Source organism: Microchirus variegatus (genome assembly GCF_963457635.1).
Source record: "Microchirus variegatus genome assembly, chromosome: 15".
NCBI classification, from domain to species: domain Eukaryota; kingdom Metazoa; phylum Chordata; class Actinopteri; order Pleuronectiformes; family Soleidae; genus Microchirus; species Microchirus variegatus.
Genome location: NC_139816.1, coordinates 2,158,160 through 2,178,011, shown reverse-complemented (window position 1 = coordinate 2,178,011; position 19,852 = coordinate 2,158,160). Strand labels below are relative to the sequence as shown.

General features: G+C 41.8%; 1 protein-coding gene across 1 annotated transcript in view; it reads left to right on the top strand.

Moving 5' to 3' along the window:
- sspo (SCO-spondin) overlaps window positions 1-19,852 on the top strand; it is a gene marked incomplete at both ends in the record, with an annotated part of 97,787 nt that overhangs the window by 57,361 nt on the left and 20,574 nt on the right. Inside the window, 15 exons of the mRNA XM_083901454.1 lie at window positions 121-248; window positions 1,376-1,515; window positions 2,014-2,060; window positions 2,147-2,374; window positions 4,799-4,960; window positions 5,051-5,167; window positions 5,256-5,394; window positions 5,466-5,662; window positions 5,750-5,920; window positions 7,055-7,182; window positions 7,283-7,440; window positions 10,359-10,405; window positions 10,898-11,062; window positions 12,135-12,361; window positions 13,037-13,132. Coding sequence (XP_083757580.1) covers window positions 121-248; window positions 1,376-1,515; window positions 2,014-2,060; window positions 2,147-2,374; window positions 4,799-4,960; window positions 5,051-5,167; window positions 5,256-5,394; window positions 5,466-5,662; window positions 5,750-5,920; window positions 7,055-7,182; window positions 7,283-7,440; window positions 10,359-10,405; window positions 10,898-11,062; window positions 12,135-12,361; window positions 13,037-13,132 — 2,150 coding nt within the window. The remainder of the gene's footprint in view (window positions 1-120; window positions 249-1,375; window positions 1,516-2,013; window positions 2,061-2,146; window positions 2,375-4,798; window positions 4,961-5,050; window positions 5,168-5,255; window positions 5,395-5,465; window positions 5,663-5,749; window positions 5,921-7,054; window positions 7,183-7,282; window positions 7,441-10,358; window positions 10,406-10,897; window positions 11,063-12,134; window positions 12,362-13,036; window positions 13,133-19,852) is intronic.

The following is a 19,852-nucleotide window of genomic DNA, read 5'->3' as shown; positions in this document are numbered from 1 at the left end:
GTGTCTGAAAAAAAGAATCAAATTGCCTCCAAAACGTTTTTCCATATAGAAAACATACATGTGTCGTGTGTTTGTGTCTGGAGAACCACAGTATTTCTTTTTCCCCACCCCTGTCTGCAGACTGTGAAGCTCCATTTGTGTATTCGAACTGTGGTCAACCCTGTGAGATGCAGTGTGCGCTGCAGGGCCATGGAGATCTGTGCTCAGGAGTTGGGGAGGAGTGTGTACCTGGCTGCTACTGCCCACAGGTGAACCATTCCTCACATGTTCAACTCTAAAACATTTACATCTGCCTTCAGAAAAGTCAGCCTGGAATGATATGATCCACTTGACTTTGATCAATGTAAGAAAACAACAGCACAAAATCTCTTATCATCACATCAGAGTTGACACGTGTGTCTGTACGAGACCAGAGGCAGAAAACAAGCAACTTTTCAAAGTGTAATATTCTGAGTTAAAGTTGGATACACAGCAGTGATTTGTTTTATGTCGAGACAGACGGAGGCAACAACAACAACAACATTGAGCTAGTGAAGTAAGACTGGGCTGAAGTTTGACTGAAAACAGGCTGAAGTTTGACTGAAAACAGGCTGAAGTTTGACTGAAAACAGGCTGAAGTTTGACTGAAAACAGACTGAAAACAGGCTGAAGTTTGACTGAAAACAGACTGAAGTTTGACTGAAAACAGGCTGAAGTTTGACTGAAAACAGGCTGAAGTTTGACTGAAAACAGACTGAAGTTTGACTGAAAATAGGCTGAAGTTTGACTGAGAACAGGCTGAAGTTTGACTGAAAACAGACTGAAGTTTGACTAAAAACAGACTGAAGTTTGACTGAAAACAGACTGAAGTTTGACTGAAAACAGACTGAAGTTTGACTGAAAATAGGCTGAAGTTTGACTGACGTTTGACTGAAAACAGACTGAAGTTTGACTGAAAACAGACTGAAGTTTGACTGAAAACAGACTGAAATTTGACTGAAAACAGACGGAAGTTTGACTGAAAACAGACTGAAGTTTGACTGAAAACAGGCTGAAGTTTGACTGAAAACAGGCTGAAGTTTGACTGAAAACAGACCGAAAACAGACTGAAGTTTGACTGAAAACAGGCTGAAGTTTGACTGAAAACAGACTGAAGTTTGACTATGAAAAAGGTTCAGAAGTGAATTTCACCGCTGTATCCCTAAACCCAGTCATTTAGCAGTTTGATGGAATAAATACTTGTCTCCGCCCACCCGTGCTCTCCTGCTCTATGCACACAGATGCTCCCTCAGTCAGGTCTGACACCTGGCGGAACCCATTTTCAGATGAAGGCAGCAAACATTGCTTCTATTCTAGTAGAAGTAGTTATTACTATTGATTGTTCCTGTGTGTCCAGGGTTTGCTGCAGCAGAACGGAAGCTGTGTCCCTGCAGAAGAGTGTGGCTGCGTCCACCTGCAGCAACAGGCTTCAGGACGAGCCCCTACACCTGTCACTGTCCCACAGGGCCACGTCGTCACCATAGGCTGCAGTAGCTGGTTAGAATGAAAGAGAGGCTATTTTTGTCTCGACTACTACAACCTAATGCACCGCAGTTGATTTTTCTACTTTTACAGCAGAGAGATTTTGAGCCAGGATCAGAGAAAAGTTCTGTTTTACTTGAATAGAAGATCTTGCAGAAATAAGCCTGACGTATTCTTCTACATCTGCGCTGAATACACCATTGTTCCAGGAATCTAGTCACAAGTTTCATAAAGCGTGCTTACCGCGCTTATTTTGCTATTAAACAAGGTGACCAGGATAAAGCTTAAGGCTAAATGTAATCAATTTAGTCAGAAGATCGGATTTTTCAAAATCAAATGAGCATAAAAACCTGACCTGATTGAGAAAAATGGATGTCATTGATGCAAAATGGTTCTAATTCAGATGAAAAGACAAAGACGACTACAGAAAAAAGAAAGAAATTGTAACCCAGTGTAATCAGGGAATGATCAGCCTGTTGTTAACATCACTCTCTTTCTTGGTCACTTCTCCAGCCTTTGCCACGATGGCACTTTGCACTGTGACACAAGAGAGTGTGAAGGTAAGAACGCTGAGTCACTGTCTCGATCTCCTCCTCCTCCTCCTCCTCCTCGTTACTTACCTTTCCTCTGTCTTTCTTTCTTCCAGTCATCATGAGTGAGTGGTCAGAGTGGACCCCCTGCTCCCCATGTCAGCCCTCCTCCACCTCACAGCCTGGGCTCAGCGATGGCACTCATCACTTGTTGTCAGTGCAGAGGCGTTTCCGCGCCTGTCTGGACCTCGACTCTGGTTTTCCCGTCTCTAAAGAAGAGGAGAGCGAGTGTCCTGGGCCGCTCGTCGAGGAGAGGCTTTGTCCAAACGCTAACATCTGCAGAGGTAATGGTGCCTGTCCATGTAGGACAAAAAACAATAAGAAAAAGAAAAAGAAATGCAGTCCACTTTTCTCTTTAACTCCACTGCGAGGGAAGCTAATGGATTTGGCTCCGTCCCACTTCCCCTCAGCATGTTCCTGACAATAAGACACTTTTCTTCCAACAAATGAGTTAATGCACTCGTCAGAGCGAGACGAGCGTAACGTCTGAGGAAAATAACGTATAGATTCACAGACACAGTGACTGTAAACTGTACAAGATGTCAAAGAATAAAATGAAGAAAAAGGAAGATTTTTAGAAAACAATATCTAGAAATGTAGACAAACATGACTTAAAGCTCACATAGAGTGGTCCTGTTGCACATATATGTTAGTTATGGAGGTCTACTACATATATTAACTTGTTTTTATGCTCAAAAACCTCCTAGTTGCTGTAAACGAGCCGATAGAAATCCTCTTTTCTGACGCTGTTCCCCAGCCGTGATATTTCAGACAATCTCTCGCACCCAGAAGACAGAGTGTGTTGTGATTGGCCAGTACCAGGAAGTGACATATCAGCACACCCGCTCTCAGAAGCGCAGCTCCCCCCTCTGGAACGGTGGATGCACTGCTCCTCATTATCAAAACATTGTTTTAACAGTGTTTAAAGCGGAACTAGACCTGAAGTTCCAATTAACGCTGTTTTTTAGTGTGTTTCTGCGTCATTACCTTGTTTATGAAGCCCTGAAGGTTCTAAACAAACAGTTCAGTCACTGCTGAGAACGCTGTGTTTTATTGTGATCTCGGGCTCAGCGAGATCTCTGAAAAAACCTGGTCCGGTTACGTAAACAGCGGTTCTCCTGAACAGCAGATCCTCCTGCTCCGGGCACTAGTCCGGGCACATCTGGTTGCGTACATTGAACCGCAGAAGAAGAATAACGTCCGTTGTGGAGGTGTTTCACGAGCGACAGTGTCTTCTGACTCTGGGTCTGACTCCGGGTCAAAGGTCGTCAAAGGGACTGAGGCGGGGAGTCGTGAAGAAGCTATTTTTAAACACTGTTAAAACAATGTTTTGATAATGAGGAGCAGTGCATCCACCGTTCCAGAGGGGGGAGCTGTGCTTCTGAGAGCTGGTGTGCTGAATAGTACTAGCCAATCACAAGACTCTGTCTTCTGGGGGTGAGAGTTCACTCTGAAACATCACGGCTGACGAACAGCGTCAGAAAAGAGGATTTCAATCGGCTCGTTTACAGCAACTAGGAGGTTTTTGAGCATAAAAACAAGTTAATGTATGTAACTAGACCTCCATAACTAACATATATGTGCAACAGGACCACACTATGTGACCTTTAAAAATGGCTTCTTCACGACGAGTCAGAAGACACTGTCGCTCGTGAAAAACCTCCACAACGGACGTTATTCTTCTTCTGCGGTTCAATGTACGCGACCGGATGTGCCCGGACTAGTGCCCGGAGCAGGAGGATCTGCTGTTCAGGAGAACCGCTGTTTACGTAACCGGACCGGGTTTTTTCAGAGATCTCGCTGAGCCCGAGATTACAATAAAACACAGCGTTCTCAGCAGTGACTGAACTGTTTGTTTAGAACCTTCAGGGCTTCATAAACAAGGTAATGACGCAGATACACACTAAAAAACAGCCTTAATTGGAACGTCTGGTCTAGTTCCGCTTTAAAAAGCAGATATGGACCCCAGTGTCTTTGGTCATTTGAATATAAGTGGACAGCAGTTCACGCCTGAGTGACTTATTTTCATTTCCCTGCTCCATATGTAAATAAACTTGAGTGCATTTGTTTTCAGCCATGGCTGAACATGACTCTGTGTCAGTGGATGTGTTGAATGAGATGAATCTGTGAAGTATGAGGAGTAAACACTGCACGAACAGGGTTATACTTCAGTGCACATTCGTTTAGTCATTTTTAAAAAACTGTGCAGGAAGTTGAGAAGACCTGCATCTGACGTGTGTGTGTTTTCTGTAATCTGATATAAATTAAATTGTTGTAGATTAAAAAGGAGCTACAACTGTACTCTTTTTATACTGTTGACAGTGAGGTAGAGTCTTAAAAAAAGCTTCTTTTGTGGATATTTACTGTGTTCTCAGGTCACCTCTGGCAGTGCTGATGGATCGTTGGCTTCAGTTGATGAAGTGCACGTAATCAGTATCCAGAGTGAAAAGTCTTATTGTGCAGTCCTGCCGTCCTGTTGTCGTTATTTCTCCCCAAAGTCACTGTGAAATGAAACGTTCAAGGTCCCTGCGTCTGTCGTGTTAAACGTGTACAAAGAAGCGTTTATCCTGAAGTTCTTCTCGCGTGTGAAGTCTTTTATTTTATCACTGTGAATCCAAATATCTACAATCCAATCAGCTCAAATGTTGTCACACATGAACTTGTGAATTATCATGATGATAATCCCAATCCTCACTCTGCTCCTCCAGATCTGTGTCAGTGGAGCGCGTGGAGCGCGTGGACGGCGTGCGCCGACCCGTGCAGCGGTGGAGTCAGGCAGCGCTACAGGCGACCTCTGACCTCTCCGCTGGGACCTCAGTGTACGAGCCAACAGACGCAGAGCCAGAGCTGCAACACTGGAGTCTGCATCGGTAACAAAAAAAACTCTCCTTTGTTTTAAACACGAGTGTGTGACTGTTACATAACGGTTCAGATTATAACAGCTTTTCTGTCTTTTACAGGCGAGCGTTGTGAGGACAGAGGACGGACGTACCACGACAGCTGCGCTAACCAGTGTCCTCGCAGCTGCACTGACTTGTGGGAGCACGTTCAGTGTCTGCAGGGATCCTGTCATGCAGGTAACTTCTCGCCCTCTCCCCCCCAACAGCGGATTGTGTTTGCTCCGCTCTTATGTCCTCTCTCTCTTTGTTGTCTTTCTTCTTTGAGGCTGTCGGTGTCCGGCGGGACATCTGCTGCAGGACGGTCACTGCGTGCCGGTCACAGAGTGTCGCTGTGGTATCCCATCAGGCAACGGGACGCTGGAGTTCTTACCCAAACAAGAGCTCAGCGTGAACTGTAACACGTGGTGAGTAAAGAACCGCTCATCAATTTCCCCGTTGCCACGGAAACTCTCCTAACAACCCCCCGTGTGCGCAGCGTGTGTGACAACGGCACTCTGCTGTGCGCCGAGCTTCCCTGCCCCGTTTATGAGCCCTGGACCACGTGGAGCTCCTGCTCGACGTCCTGTGGGCGTGGCCAGAGGACAAGGACACGCCTCTGCCAGGACACAGAAGGCGGTCCTTCCTGTGCTGACACTGAGCAGACGGAGAGCTGTGGCCTGCCTTCATGTCCAGGTCTCGCATGCTTACATTTATGAACCCTGCACATCATTCAAACATCACACCTCACTGACTGAACATGCTCTGCGTCTCTCTGTGCAGTGGGATGTCTGCTCAGCGACTGGTCTCCCTGGACTGAGTGCAGCTCTACGTGTGGCGGCGGGTTGTCCACGCGCAACAAGACGGTCCTCAGAGAGCCAGAGCCTGGTGGGACGGCCTGTGCAGGAGCATTGGAACAGCACACGGTGTGCAACACCAACAGCTGCCTGTCTGGTAACACACATTCAGAAATAATATGTGTGTGTGTGTCTATGTGTCTTGCTCTTGATTTGTACAAGGCACCGTCAAGGAATGTAAAATGTTCAAAAACGGTGGCCGTTGGTGTTTAAAATGCACGCTGCAATGGAAATATTACAGTGACGCAGTGTTACATGTGTTCATGCATCACTGTCTTATTTACATAAACATAAACCTACACTAATGTTCAAAAGTGTGGGCTCACCGATACAATTTTTATGTGTTTTCCATTAAAAGTCAGACTTTTATTCATCAAGAGTTGCAAAATGAATAGAAAATATAGTCGAGACATTGACAAGATTAGAAATAATGATTTTTATTCCAAATAAAACAGTTTTCAGCTGTGCTAACATCATTGCACAAGGGTTTTCAAGGGTTTTCTAATCATCCAATAGTCTTCTGACGCCATTAGCAAACACAATGTACCATTAGAAGACTGGAAGTGGGCCTCTATACACCGATGTACATATTCCATTAAAAACCAGACGTTTTTACCACATGAACAATGTATAGAGTGTATTTCTGATTCATTTAATGTTATATTCAATAAAAAATGCCTTATTTTCAAAAATAAGGACGTTTCTAAGTGAGCCCAAACTTTCGAACGGTAGTGTATTAGGTTAATTTATGTGTCAGTGATTTGAGCAGCAGCAAAGACGTATCCAAAGAACAGTTGAGATGGATCAGATGGCACTAAAGTCACGATTATGTCAAATATCCACTGACGGTGTAGATGAAAGAGTCCAGGAGAAAATCAGCTTCATTGCTGTAGGTCATCAGATTTCCATTTAGACAATTCCTCCAATGCTGAACCTTGTTTTTCTTTTTCTCTGGACGAGCGATTTTTGACTTCACAAACTGTTTTGGAAATGCTAGTACGGTATTTATGGGTCTATCGTGTTTCCTTAATCTCTGTTGACGTGTCGTTGTCATTTTAGGAGTTAATGAAATAAATTGGGGACGTAACGGGTGTTTTTTCGTGTGACTAAGCTGATCTCTTTGTCTGAAGACAGACTGTAAAGTTTTGTCCAAATGTGAGGAAGTCTACGACAAAAGAGACAAACTGTGATTCACTGTGTGTGTGTGTGTGTGTGTGTGTGTGTGTTGCAGAGTGTCCCAGTGGACAGGTCCTCAGTGACTGCTCAGGTTCCTGTCCGTACACCTGTGAGGACCTGTGGCCGTTCGCTCAGTGTTTACTTGGACCGTGCACTCCTGGGTGTCGCTGTCCTCCTGGACAGGTCTGGACTCCGTCTGTCTCTCTCTCTCTCTGTGTGTGTGTGTGTGTGCGTGTGTGTGTGCGTGCCATATTCCTAACAGTGTTTACCGTGTCTCTCATAGGTCATGTACCGAGGCTCATGCGTGTCCCACGCTGACTGTCCCTGCTCAGCGCTGTCCCTGCCGCCTGCTTTCCAAAGCCTGAACGTCAGCTCCGGTGCGAGCGCAGACGCTCTGCTGCTGCCGCCTGGAACAGCCGTTCACCACCGCTGCAATACATGGTAATGGTTCTCTACACACACACACACACACACACACACACACACACACGTACTTTGAGCCATTCATTCATTGATACGCTGATTTAACCAGCAGGGACACGGCGTGAGCTCACACACTGTTCTCCACTTGTACACTCTGCCTCTGTCGTGCTGAACTAGCTCCGATGATCATCACTCAGGAGTTGGATGTCGGGTCCTGGAGGGACTTTAAATTCAGGCTCAGGCTACGTTTACACCAGCTGGATATTTTTTATAAACGGATATTTCCTTCCCTCCGTTTTTCCAAAATAACTTTGTGCACACATCGTCGTTTTCAAAAGAAGTTTCCGTTTATATTAACCCGCATAAATGAGCTGTCGAGAGCCGCCATAACTACGCCAAGCCTGTGGGCGGCAGTGTGTGAAGAAGGAGAAAGCCATTACAAGCCAATCAGAATCCTCATCGACAACGACGACTGACCTCTGACCCTCGATGTATGGACGTAACTATACAAGCGACAAAGTGACGGCAGCGATGATCGCGACGTCCTAAATTTGTCACCCCACTCCTACGGGACAATAACCTCATCCTCAAAGTTCTCCCACCTGACAGCAGTCCGCCCGGGTTGGACCCAAAACCGGGGGATGCTGACGGTGACGCGGTCTGACCTCTGACCTCTGAGCCCTAACACGTCTCTGCTCCTCTATGTAATATAGGAGCTGTATTTGCAAATGTAAAAAGGTCACATTTTTGGAGCATAGATTGCCTAACACTCTTGTATTTCTCAGTTTTTCTTCGTTTACATGCAAACGCGAAAAACAGAGTTTTCCAAAATGTCCACTTTTGCCGGAGTTTTTAGAAAGAATGGTTTTCAGAGGCGAAAACGCCGTTTGCGTTTAAACGAAAGGCACAAACGCAGCGGAAAGTGTCCGTTTTTGAAAATACCCGTGCTAGTGTAAACGTAGCCTCAAACTGCAGCCTCTTAGGGTGCTTTCACACCTATAGTTTGAATGTTTTGGTCTGCACCGGTCGGAAAAATGTTACAATGTAGCAAACAGACGTGGGTACGGTTTGCTTTCACATATGCAGAGTTCTAAACCAGGGGTCAGCAAACTTTGCGATCAAAAGAGGCTTGTTTTTTTTGACGCTAGGCAGAGGACGGCGCAAATCCACACTGATGATGCTCATGGTGGAAATTCGGGGTAATCCCATATCTCATCTCACACCCATAATGCATTAAAGCGGAACTAGACCGGAAGTTCCTATTATCGCTGTTTTTTTTGGTGTGTATCTGCGTCATTACCTTGTTTATGAAGCCCTGACGGTTCGAAAACAAACAGTTCAGCCATTGCTGAGAACGTTGTGTTTTATTGTAATCTCGGGGTTCAACGAGATCACTGAAAATCCTGTAATAGTTACGTAAACAGCGGTTCTCCTGAACAGCAGATCCTCCTGCTCCGGGCACGAGTCCGGGCACATCCGGTTGCGTACATTGAACCACAGAAGAAGAATAGCGTCCGTTGTGGCGGTGTTTCACGAGCGACAGTGTCTTCTGACTCTGGGTCTGACTCCGGGTCCAAGGTCGTCAAAGGGACTGAGGCGGGGAGTCGTGAAGAAGCTAATTTTAAACACTGTTAAAACAATGTTTTGATAATGAGGAGCAGTGCATCCACCGTTCCAGAGGGGGGCGCTGCGCTTCTGAGAACGGATGTGCTGGATAGTACTGGCCAATCACAAGACTCTGTCTTCTGGGGGTGAAAGTTCACTCTGAAACATCGCGGCTGAAAAACACTGTCAGAAAAGAGGATTTCTATGGGCTAGTTTACAGCAACTAGGAGGTTTTTGACCATAAAAACAAGTTAATATATGTAAATAGACCTCCATAACTAACATATGTGCAACAGGACCACTCTATGTGACCTTTAAACTATACCGTTTCGGCCCATTTGGTTTGGTTGCTTTCACACCAGAGGAACTGTACCAAAGTAGAGCAGATAAAGCGGACCACCCCTCTCGGACCGGTTGATTTGGTGCGCACCAAAGTGCAGCGATTACATTCAGACCTACGCAAACGAACCGAACCAAGGGACCAAACACGATTGGTGCGCACCAAATGCTGTAGGTGTGGAAGCGCCCTTACACACCTGAATCTCTTAGTAGTGCAGTGGAAAGTAGATGTTTTATTGTTTCCACTGCACTACCAAGAGATTCAGGTGTGCAGTACTGTGAAGAAGTCTTAGGCCACCAATAAAGGACAATTATTTAGTCAGAACCTAGGTTCTAGAATGCACCTATTGTTCTTCGACTTTTCCTCTTCTGCCAAAAGTTTGCCGCAGCTTTGAGAAAACCCTCACACAAGTTATATCAAAACGTGCGGATTGATCAGGAATGGTGTGCGATGACTTTTGTAAGCATTTCGGGTAACCATGGCGACAAAAAACGTGTTTCACCTAGACATGAATGGGAAACGGTCGACAAAAGTCAATTCTCACCCGTTTCTAACAAAATTAGATGTGGGCGCTGCTGAAAGCCTCCTCACGCTCACTAACCAAAAACGTTAGCTCTATCATCTACCGTTTTTTTGCGGCTCCAGATTCATTTTAGTAACAAAAATGGCTCTTTTCATTTAAAAAGGTTGCAGACCCTTGCCGTAGACTGAAATCCAGGTGCATTCATGATTTCTGTGGAAAATGAACCAATGCAACACTGATATTATAGAATACAAACACTATAACTCACACCTCCTTTTGAATGTTTCAAAGCAGAGTTTCCACACGTGTCACAGATCGTGTGGAGCGCAGCAGACGTGTCGTCAGTCATTTCGTCTTCCTCCGTGTTTTCGATGCGTTGTAATGTCGGTGTTCAGTAACATAAGCGGCTTTGTCGTCGTCCTCACATCATCCCTCTTCTTTTTCCCCTTCTCGACTAACTCTCTCCAGTGTGTGCCAGGGCGGAGCGTTCGACTGCACCTCGGAGAGCTGTGACGGTGAGTGACGCGACGACGACGACGACAACAGACGTGTCAATCTGCAGCTTCTAGTTAGTTAGTCACAGTTGACTTTGATCATCGATAACAAACGCTGGGTAACGACAGCACGAGAGAATGTAGGCCATGCACAAATCCACTTTGGCTATTTAAAGATAAGGAAAAGGAAAAAAAGACAATCCTTTATTAGTCGCACAACGGGGACATTTGTAGTGTTACAGCAGCTTTTTAAATGCATAAGGCAACAGTATAAACACCAGGAAATACAATAACATAAAGACATAAACCAGGAATATATGACGTACGATCACCTATTATTACATAATAGACGGGAGAGTGTCATGTTTTAACTCATGATGACAAACTGACTTCATTGAATTCCTTTAAAAACCATCTTTAGTAATCTTTTTGGTGGAATTTGCCTCATTACAGGATCATTTCTGACTTAATCTAAATGTATGTTGTCGTTGAGTGTTAATATTCCTCCTGCAGTGGACTGTGTGTGGTCCAGCTGGTCGCCGTGGAGTCCGTGCTCCAGCAGCTGTGGTTCTGGACAACAGAGCTCCACCAGAACGGTCCTGGAGTCCAGCCGATACGGAGGGGCCCCCTGTGAGGGCCCTGACCACCGCACCAAAACGTGCACGGCCCCTGACTGTGGTGAGTGATCAGAAAGGAGATATTTAACCCTTTAGACTTCCTGCTAGACTTAGCTTAAAATGGCTAAGCTACGCAGAAACTTACTTATTTGTCCCTAGTGGCAGAAAACGCCACCTTCCCAGAAACAGTGGAGTTGTGTAAACATACTGGCCTTTAAAGGGCTAAAACTTCAAAAATATTATTAATATTTGATATGTGTATTTCAGGCTGAAGTAGCTTTAAAAGATGGACTAATTTAAAGTGGAAAAAAACATTAATACATAATGTTTTTACAACAGTTGTTGGGAAGGTGACATTTTCTGCCTCTAGGGACAAATTAGTATGTTTTATTTTTTTATTTTTTTATCTGACACCCATCACAGGGCATAAAATTATCTAAAGATTATCAAAAAATAATAAAATTCTCCTTGAAATGTATTTTGTGGAAATGATTGTAGTTTTTTGTGTTTTTGTCAATTAAAAAACAGTGGAGTTGTGTAAACTTACTGGCCTTTAAAGGGTTTAAACTTTTAAAATATTAATATTTCATATGTGTATTTCAGGCTGAAGTAGCTTTAAAAGATGGATTTAAAGTGGAAAAACGTGATTAATACATAATGTTTTTACAGCAGATTTTGGGAAGGTCACATTTTCTGCCTCAAGCGACAAATTAGTAAGTTTTTTTAAGAACTCTGACACTGCAAAATAAAATAACAATGCATCGAAATCAACGTTTCTGCCTATCATTGACCCATCACAGGGCCTAATAATGATAATAATAAATAATTTTATTTCAATTAAAAAACAGCCTTTAAAGGGTTAAAACGTCAAAAATGTTAATATATGATAACTGTAATTCAGGCTGACGTAGCTTTAAAAGATGGATTTAAAGTGGAAAAAATATAAATACATCATTAGAAAAAAAAATTACAAGTTTTTATTTTATTTTATTTATTTAAATCTGACACTGCAAACAAAAATAATGCCTCAAAATCATTTGCATTTTATGGAATTTATTGTAGTTTTTTAGGGTTTTTTTTTCCCCACCAACTCCTTTAACTCCTGGCTCTCCTGTCCCCCCCCCCCCCCGCAGTGTGTCCTGACGGGGAGCAGTGGAGGAGGAGGAGGAGGACGATGATCCAGTCGGTGGACGTCCTGCCGTGTGAGCGGAGCTGCGGGGACATTTACTCCGCCCTCCCTGTCAACTGCACTCACTCTGCCGAGGGCTGCTTCTGTCAGGAGGGGCTTTATCGGAACCTGGAGGGTGTTTGCGTGATCCCAGCGCTCTGCCCCTGCCATGACCGCGGCGTCCAGCGAGAGGTTCATACATTTATACACACACACACACACACAGTTTTACTTCCCTCCGTTCTCTTTTATTTACCCATGAAGAACGGCTCATTAGAAGATGAGTGACTTGCCCTGTGGGCCACATTACACCGCCGTGCCTCTCCATCCCTCGGCCTCATCCATTATGGAGAAGGTGCCGTGGAAAAGGCCGGCGCTCGGACCACAAATGGGCAAGCCTGCCAGGAATTATTTATGAATCTGGGGATATTATGGGGTTATAAGAATGAATCATATGCTGACAGGAGGTCAGATCCATCCTCTGTTTCTTTCTTTCTTTCTTTCTTTCTTTCTTCTCCTTCACTTGGAGATGAAAAAAAGAAGAAGAAATCACTCACTGACCTGCTTATACTTTTCTTTTCTTTCCGTGCACACAAACCGTCTCTATGATTTTCTAATCAACCGCATTGGGTTTATCCCACTAAATGGTAATGATTCCCACAGCTAACACACACACACACACACACACACACACACACACACACATACACACAACATGAAGGATTTCATCTGTCTGTGTCTTGTTGTAATCACCGAAATGAATCCAGTTTGTGGATGTTCATGTACTAAAGTGCGATGGGATGTCGATGTCGAGGCGTGATCACAAGAGTGTTGGTGACTTTAAATATTGTGTTTCTTGTGATTCAGGCCGGATCAGAGTGGGAGGAGGACTGCACGTCCTGCCGCTGTGTGAACGGGGAGAAGCAGTGTCTGCTGAGGTGTCCTCCACTCCACTGTGACGAGGTGAGACCGCCACGGTGTCTTTGTCATCCAGGTCACGGGATCTTCAGAGGTTTAAAGCAGGGGTCTCAAACCGGTGGCCCCCCCAATCGATTACATGCGGCCCCCCCACTTAATATCATGTTATAAAGAAAACATAACCCACAACCTCACCGTCTTTTAAAGGGACACTGGGTAGTATTTATGGGTTTATATGACCCCAAAATCCACTTTTTTATACATATTATGTGCTCCTGCATTGTCTAGTCGCTGTATAATAGTTTTTTGTTTCATTTTCGTAGTGTTTCAAAAAGTCATGTATAACAACACGGTTGCGGCCGCCGTTGCATTGCCACGACGCCATGTTTCTACGGGAGCCTGTAAGGACAAACCCTAGAGAACAAATCGAGCGCCGAGACGAGGCTGAGAGCGGATCTTTTTGCGCGTTTAGAACGGAGGAGCACGCGTGTTTTACAGCGGATAAAGGAACACCAGTACCTGAGCGTACGCCCGCACCACGGAGAAAGACCACGAGGACGACATTTGACCGGCTGAGGATACCGTAGCGCTCAGGGAAGGGAGGGGCTGAGCAGAGGAGCAGTTCGTTGTTGTAGATTTCAGCCTCTCCTCTAGATGGCACTATAAACTACTTACTTCACTTTTAAACACAGTGTGTCGCTGAGGCACAGCTGCCAGCGAGGTGATAGAATATAATATATGTTTGCTAGCAATGTTTTTTATAACAGTAATAATAAGACATTTGGTCATAATTATCCCATTAGTACCATATACAACATTCAATTACATACATAAATACACTTGTTAGGGCCCGAGTCACGGATGGCAGTGTCCGAAACAGCTCCTGGTACGAATTTTAATTACAGTTGTCCACACTATTATTTATGGTATTTAGAATAAATGTCTGTTTGATATCAATACATTAATTTTGCATCATAATTAGTATTATTAAGAATACGTGCCCCCAGGTCATTTGAGTGTGAGAGCCCTGCTTTAGAGAAAGGCAACTTGTCTAAACTCCTGAAAAGTCTTTTTTACGCGTTTCCATCCATGTTTTCACAGCCTGTGCTTAAACAGTTTAAATTAACAACAGTATTTTTTTAGTGCTGGGCACATTAACTCGATAACGGCGGTTAGCGGCGTCAGCGTTAACGCACAGGCGCGTTTCCGTGACGACTGACTGGAAAAAGACGCGTGTGACGGTCATGTTTCCGCGACTCCCCGATTGTTAAAATGAGTCTCTAAAGTTAACGCTAAACTTTAAAAACAGAGGCACACATACGCAGTACACAGGTACGCTGGTTATTTGTAAGCGCTGCTCTTTTCCTTTAATGAACAGAGCGCTCCAGTTCCACTGTAGGCGCGATAACGGAGCTAACGGAGCTAACGGCGCTAACTGGTAAACGGTAAACAGGATGTCACGCATTAATCTCTTGTATTTATTGATCTGAAATGAATGAGCGTGTATGAGAATTCTCTACGCTCATACGGGCAAATGTACTGGCAGAAATTGAATATACAACACCATGCATGTTTGTCTCAGTGTTTCACAGCCTTAGAATCAGCCGTTTGTTATGTATACTTATAAAACATTTGATAGTACATGGCAGAAAGCACATTCAGGTCCATTCAGCAGCTTCGCGGCGTATACAACATCTCAATTACTCTGTGAAATGGAGAGAGAGAGAGGAAAAAAAAGAAGAATCCTTAAGTCCCTGAAGAATGTGTGGGATGTTCACTGCAAGTCTGTGGCTGAAGTAGATCAATACCTGACTGTCCAATCCTCCTCCCACAAGCTGCTTCTTCCTCCTCCTCCTCCTCCTCTTAAGTGCAGAAACACTCTGAGTTCTGTCTCCGTGCTCTTCATCCACTCTCAGAAAGTTCTGCAGAACCTCCTGACATCAGGCTCAGTCAAGCTTTTTCACTCCGTGTCTGCAGAGGTTTACTGAGAAGGAAGAGGATCCTCCTCTCTCTGAGGTTTAGAAATATTCACTTAAAAAGTGGCAGCAGCAGCATTTAGTCAAAGTGAACTATACTGTGTGATGGTTAGAGTTTGGATTCATTCATTCAATGCTTGCGTGTCACACACATATGGACGGTTAGTGCAATGTCGGCATCGCTCTGAACAAGGATCGGTTGAAAATATTTGAAAACCTCTTAAGGAATAATTTTCCTGAATTTTTGAAAATCAGGAAATGATCCATTTGCCCTGATAAACTTTGACAGTGAGCTGACTTTTTTCTCAGAAACAAAAAGTATCTCGGAATGACTTGAAATTTACCATCATAATAGTCCTTGTCGCTCTGAACAAGGATCTGTTGAAAATATTTGCAAACCTCTTAAGGAATAATTTTAATGAATTTTTGAAAATCATGAAATGATCCATTTGCCCTTATGCACTTTGACAGTGAGCTGAGTTTCTTCTCAAAAACAAAAAGTATCTCGGAATGACTTGAAATTTACCATCATAATAGTCCTTGTCGCTCTGAACAAGGATCTGTTGAAAATATTTGCAAATCTCTTAAGGAATAATTTTAATGATTTTTAAAAAATCATGAAATGATCCATTTGCCCTGATGCACTTTGACAGTGAGCTGACTTTCTTCTCAAAAACAAAAAGTATCTCGGAATGACTTGAAATTTACCATCATAATAGTCAGCATCACTCTGAACAAGGATCTGTTGAAAATATTTGCAAATCTCTTAAGGAATAATTTTAATGAATTTTTAAAAATCAGGAAATTATCCATTTGCCCTGATGCACTTCAACAGTGAGCTGACTTTCTTCTCTAAAACAAAAGTATCTCGGAATGACTTGAAATTTACCATCATAATCGTCGGCATCGCTCTGAACAAGGATCTGTTGAAAATATTTGAAAACCTCTTAAGGAATAATTTTAATGATTTTTTAAAAATCATGAAATGATCCATTTGCCCTGATGCACTTTGACAGTGAGCTGACTTTCTTCTCAAAAACAAAAAGTATCTCGGAATGACTTGAAATTTACCATCATAATAGTCCTTGTCGCTCTGAACAAGGATCTGTTGAAAATATTTGCAAACCTCTTAATGAATAATTTTAATGATTTTTTAAAAATCAGGAAATGATCCATTTGCCCTGATGCACTTCAACAGTGAGCTGACTTTCTTCTCTAAAACAAAAAGTATCTCGGAATGACTTGAAATTTACCATCATAATAGTCGACATCGCCCTGAACAAGGATCTGTTGAAAATATTTGCAAATCTCTTAAGGAATAATTTTAATGAATTTTTGAAAATCAGGAAATGATCCATTTGCCCTGATGCACTTCAACAGTGAGCTGACTTTCTTCTCAAAAACAAAAGTATCTCGGAATGACTTGAAATTTACCATCATAATCGTCGGCATCGCTCTGAACAAGGATCTGTTGAAAATATTTGCAAACCTCTTAAGGAATAATTTTAATGAATTTTTGAATATCAGGAAATGATCCATTTGCCCTGATGCACTTTGACAGTGAGCTGACTTTCTTCAAAAAAACAAAAAGTATCTCGGAATGACTTGAAATTTACCATCATAATAGTCCTTGTCGCTCTGAACAAGGATCTGTTGAAAATATTTGCAAACCTCTTAAGGAATAATTTTAATGAATTTCTGAAAATCATGAAATGATCCATTTGCCCTGATGCACTTCAACAGTGAGCTGACTTTCTTCTCAAAAACAAAAAGTATCTCGGAATGACTTGAAATTTACCATCATAATAGTCCTTGTCGCTCTGAACAAGGATCTGTTGAAAATATTTCCAAACCTCTTAAGGAATATTTTTAATGAATTTTTGAAATTCAGGAAATGATTCATTTGCCCTGATGCACTTTGACAGTGAGCTGAGTTTAATCTCAAAAACAAAAAGTATCTCGGAATGACTTGAAATTTACCATCATAATAGTCCTTGTCGCTCTGAACAAGGATCTGTTGAAAATATTTGCAAATCTCTTAATGAATAATTTTAATGATTTTTAAAAAATCAGGAAATGATCCATTTGCCCTGATGCACTTCAACAGTGAGCTGACTTTCTTCTCTAAAACAAAAAGTATCTCGGAATGACTTGAAATTTACCATCATAATAGTCGGCATCACTCTGAACAAGGATCTGTTGAAAATATTTGCAAACCTCTTAAGGAATAATTTTAATGACTTTTTTTTGAATATCAGGAAATGATCCATTTGCCCTGATGCACTTTGACAGTGAGCTGACTTTCTTCTCAAAAACAAAAAGTATCTCGGAATGACTTGAAATTTACCATCATAATAGTCGGCATCACTCTGAACAAGGATCTGTTGAAAATATTTGCAAATCTCTTAAGGAATAATTTAAATGAATTTTTGAAAATCAGGAAATGATCCATTTGCCCTGATGCACTTCAACAGTGAGCTGACTTTCTTCTCAAAAACAAAAGTATCTCGGAATGACTTGAAATTTACCATCATAATCGTCGGCATCGCTCTGAACAAGGATCTGTTGAAAATATTTGCAAACCTCTTAAGGAATAATTTTAATGACTTTTTTTTGAATATCAGGAAATGATCCATTTGCCCTGATGCACTTTGACAGTGAGCTGACTTTCTTCTCAAAAACAAAAAGTATCTCGGAATGACTTGAAATTTACCATCATAATAGTCGGCATCACTCTGAACAAGGATCTGTTGAAAATATTTGCAAATCTCTTAAGGAATAATTTAAATGAATTTTTGAAAATCAGGAAATGATCCATTTGCCCTCATGCACTTTGACAGTGAGCTAACTTTCTTCTCAAAAACAAAAAGTATCTCGGAATGACTTGAAATTTACCATCATAATAGTCGGCATCACTCTGAACAAGGATCTGTTGAAAATATTTGCAAATCTCTTAAGGAATAATTTAAATGAATTTTTGAAAATCAGGAAATGATCCATTTGCCCTGATGCACTTCAACAGTGAGCTGACTTTCTTCTCAAAAACAAAAGTATCTCGGAATGACTTGAAATTTACCATCATAATCGTCGGCATCGCTCTGAACAAGGATCTGTTGAAAATATTTGCAAACCTCTTAAGGAATAATTTTAATGACTTTTTTTTGAATATCAGGAAATGATCCATTTGCCCTGATGCACTTTGACAGTGAGCTGACTTTCTTCTCAAAAACAAAAAGTATCTCGGAATGACTTGAAATTTACCATCATAATAGTCGGCATCACTCTGAACAAGGATCTGTTGAAAATATTTGCAAATCTCTTAAGGAATAATTTAAATGAATTTTTGAAAATCAGGAAATGATCCATTTGCCCTCATGCACTTTGACAGTGAGCTAACTTTCTTCTCAAAAACAAAAAGTATCTCGGAATGACTTGAAATTTACCATCATAATAGTCCTTGTCGCTCTGAACAAGGATCTGTTGAAAATATTTGCAAAGCTCTTAAGAAATATTTTTCATGAATTTTTGAAATTCAGGAAATGATCCATTTGCCCTGATGCACTTTGACAGTGAGCTGAGTTTCTTCAAAAAAACAAAAAGTATCTCGGAATGACTTGAAATTTACCATCATAATAGTCGGCATCGCTCTGAACAAGAATCTGTTGAAAATATTTGCAAACCTCTTAAGGAATAATTTTAATTAATTTTTGAAAATCAGGAAATGATCCATTTGCCCTGATGCACTTTGACAGTGAGCTGACTTTCTTCTCAAAAACAAAAAGTATCTCGGAATGACTTGAAATTTACCATCATAATAGTCCTTGTCGCTCTGAACAAGGATCTGTTGAAAATATTTGCAAACCTCTTAATGAATAATTTTAATGATTTTTTAAAAATCAGGAAATGATCCATTTGCCCTGATGCACTTCAACAGTGAGCTGACTTTCTTCTCTAAAACAAAAAGTATCTCGGAATGACTTGAAATTTACCATCATAATAGTCGGCATCGCCCTGAACAAGGATCTGTTGAAAATATTTGCAAAGCTCTTAAGAAATATTTTTCATGAATTTTTGAAATTCAGGAAATGATCCATTTGCCCTGATGCACTTTGACAGTGAGCTGAGTTTCTTCAAAAAAACAAAAAGTATCTCGGAATGACTTGAAATTTACCATCATAATAGTCGGCATCGCTCTGAACAAGGATCTGTTGAAAATATTTGCAAACCTCTTAAGGAATAATTTTAATGAATTTTTGAAAATCAGGAAATGATCCATTTGCCCTGATGCACTTTGACAGTGAGCTGACTTTCTTCTCAAAAACAAAAAGTATCTCGGAATGACTTGAAATTTACCATCATAATAGTCCTTGTCGCTCTGAACAAGGATCTGTTGAAAATATTTGCAAACCTCTTAATGAATAATTTTAATGATTTTTTAAAAATCAGGAAATGATCCATTTGCCCTGATGCACTTCAACAGTGAGCTGACTTTCTTCTCTAAAACAAAAAGTATCTCGGAATGACTTGAAATTTACCATCATAATAGTCGACATCGCCCTGAACAAGGATCTGTTGAAAATATTTGCAAAGCTCTTAAGAAATATTTTTCATGAATTTTTGAAATTCAGGAAATGATCCATTTGCTCTGATGCACTTTGACAGTGAGCTGAGTTTCTTCAAAAAAACAAAAAGTATCTCGGAATGACTTGAAATTTACCATCATAATAGTCGGCATCGCTCTGAACAAGGATCTGTTGAAAATATTTGCAAACCTCTTAAGGAATAATTT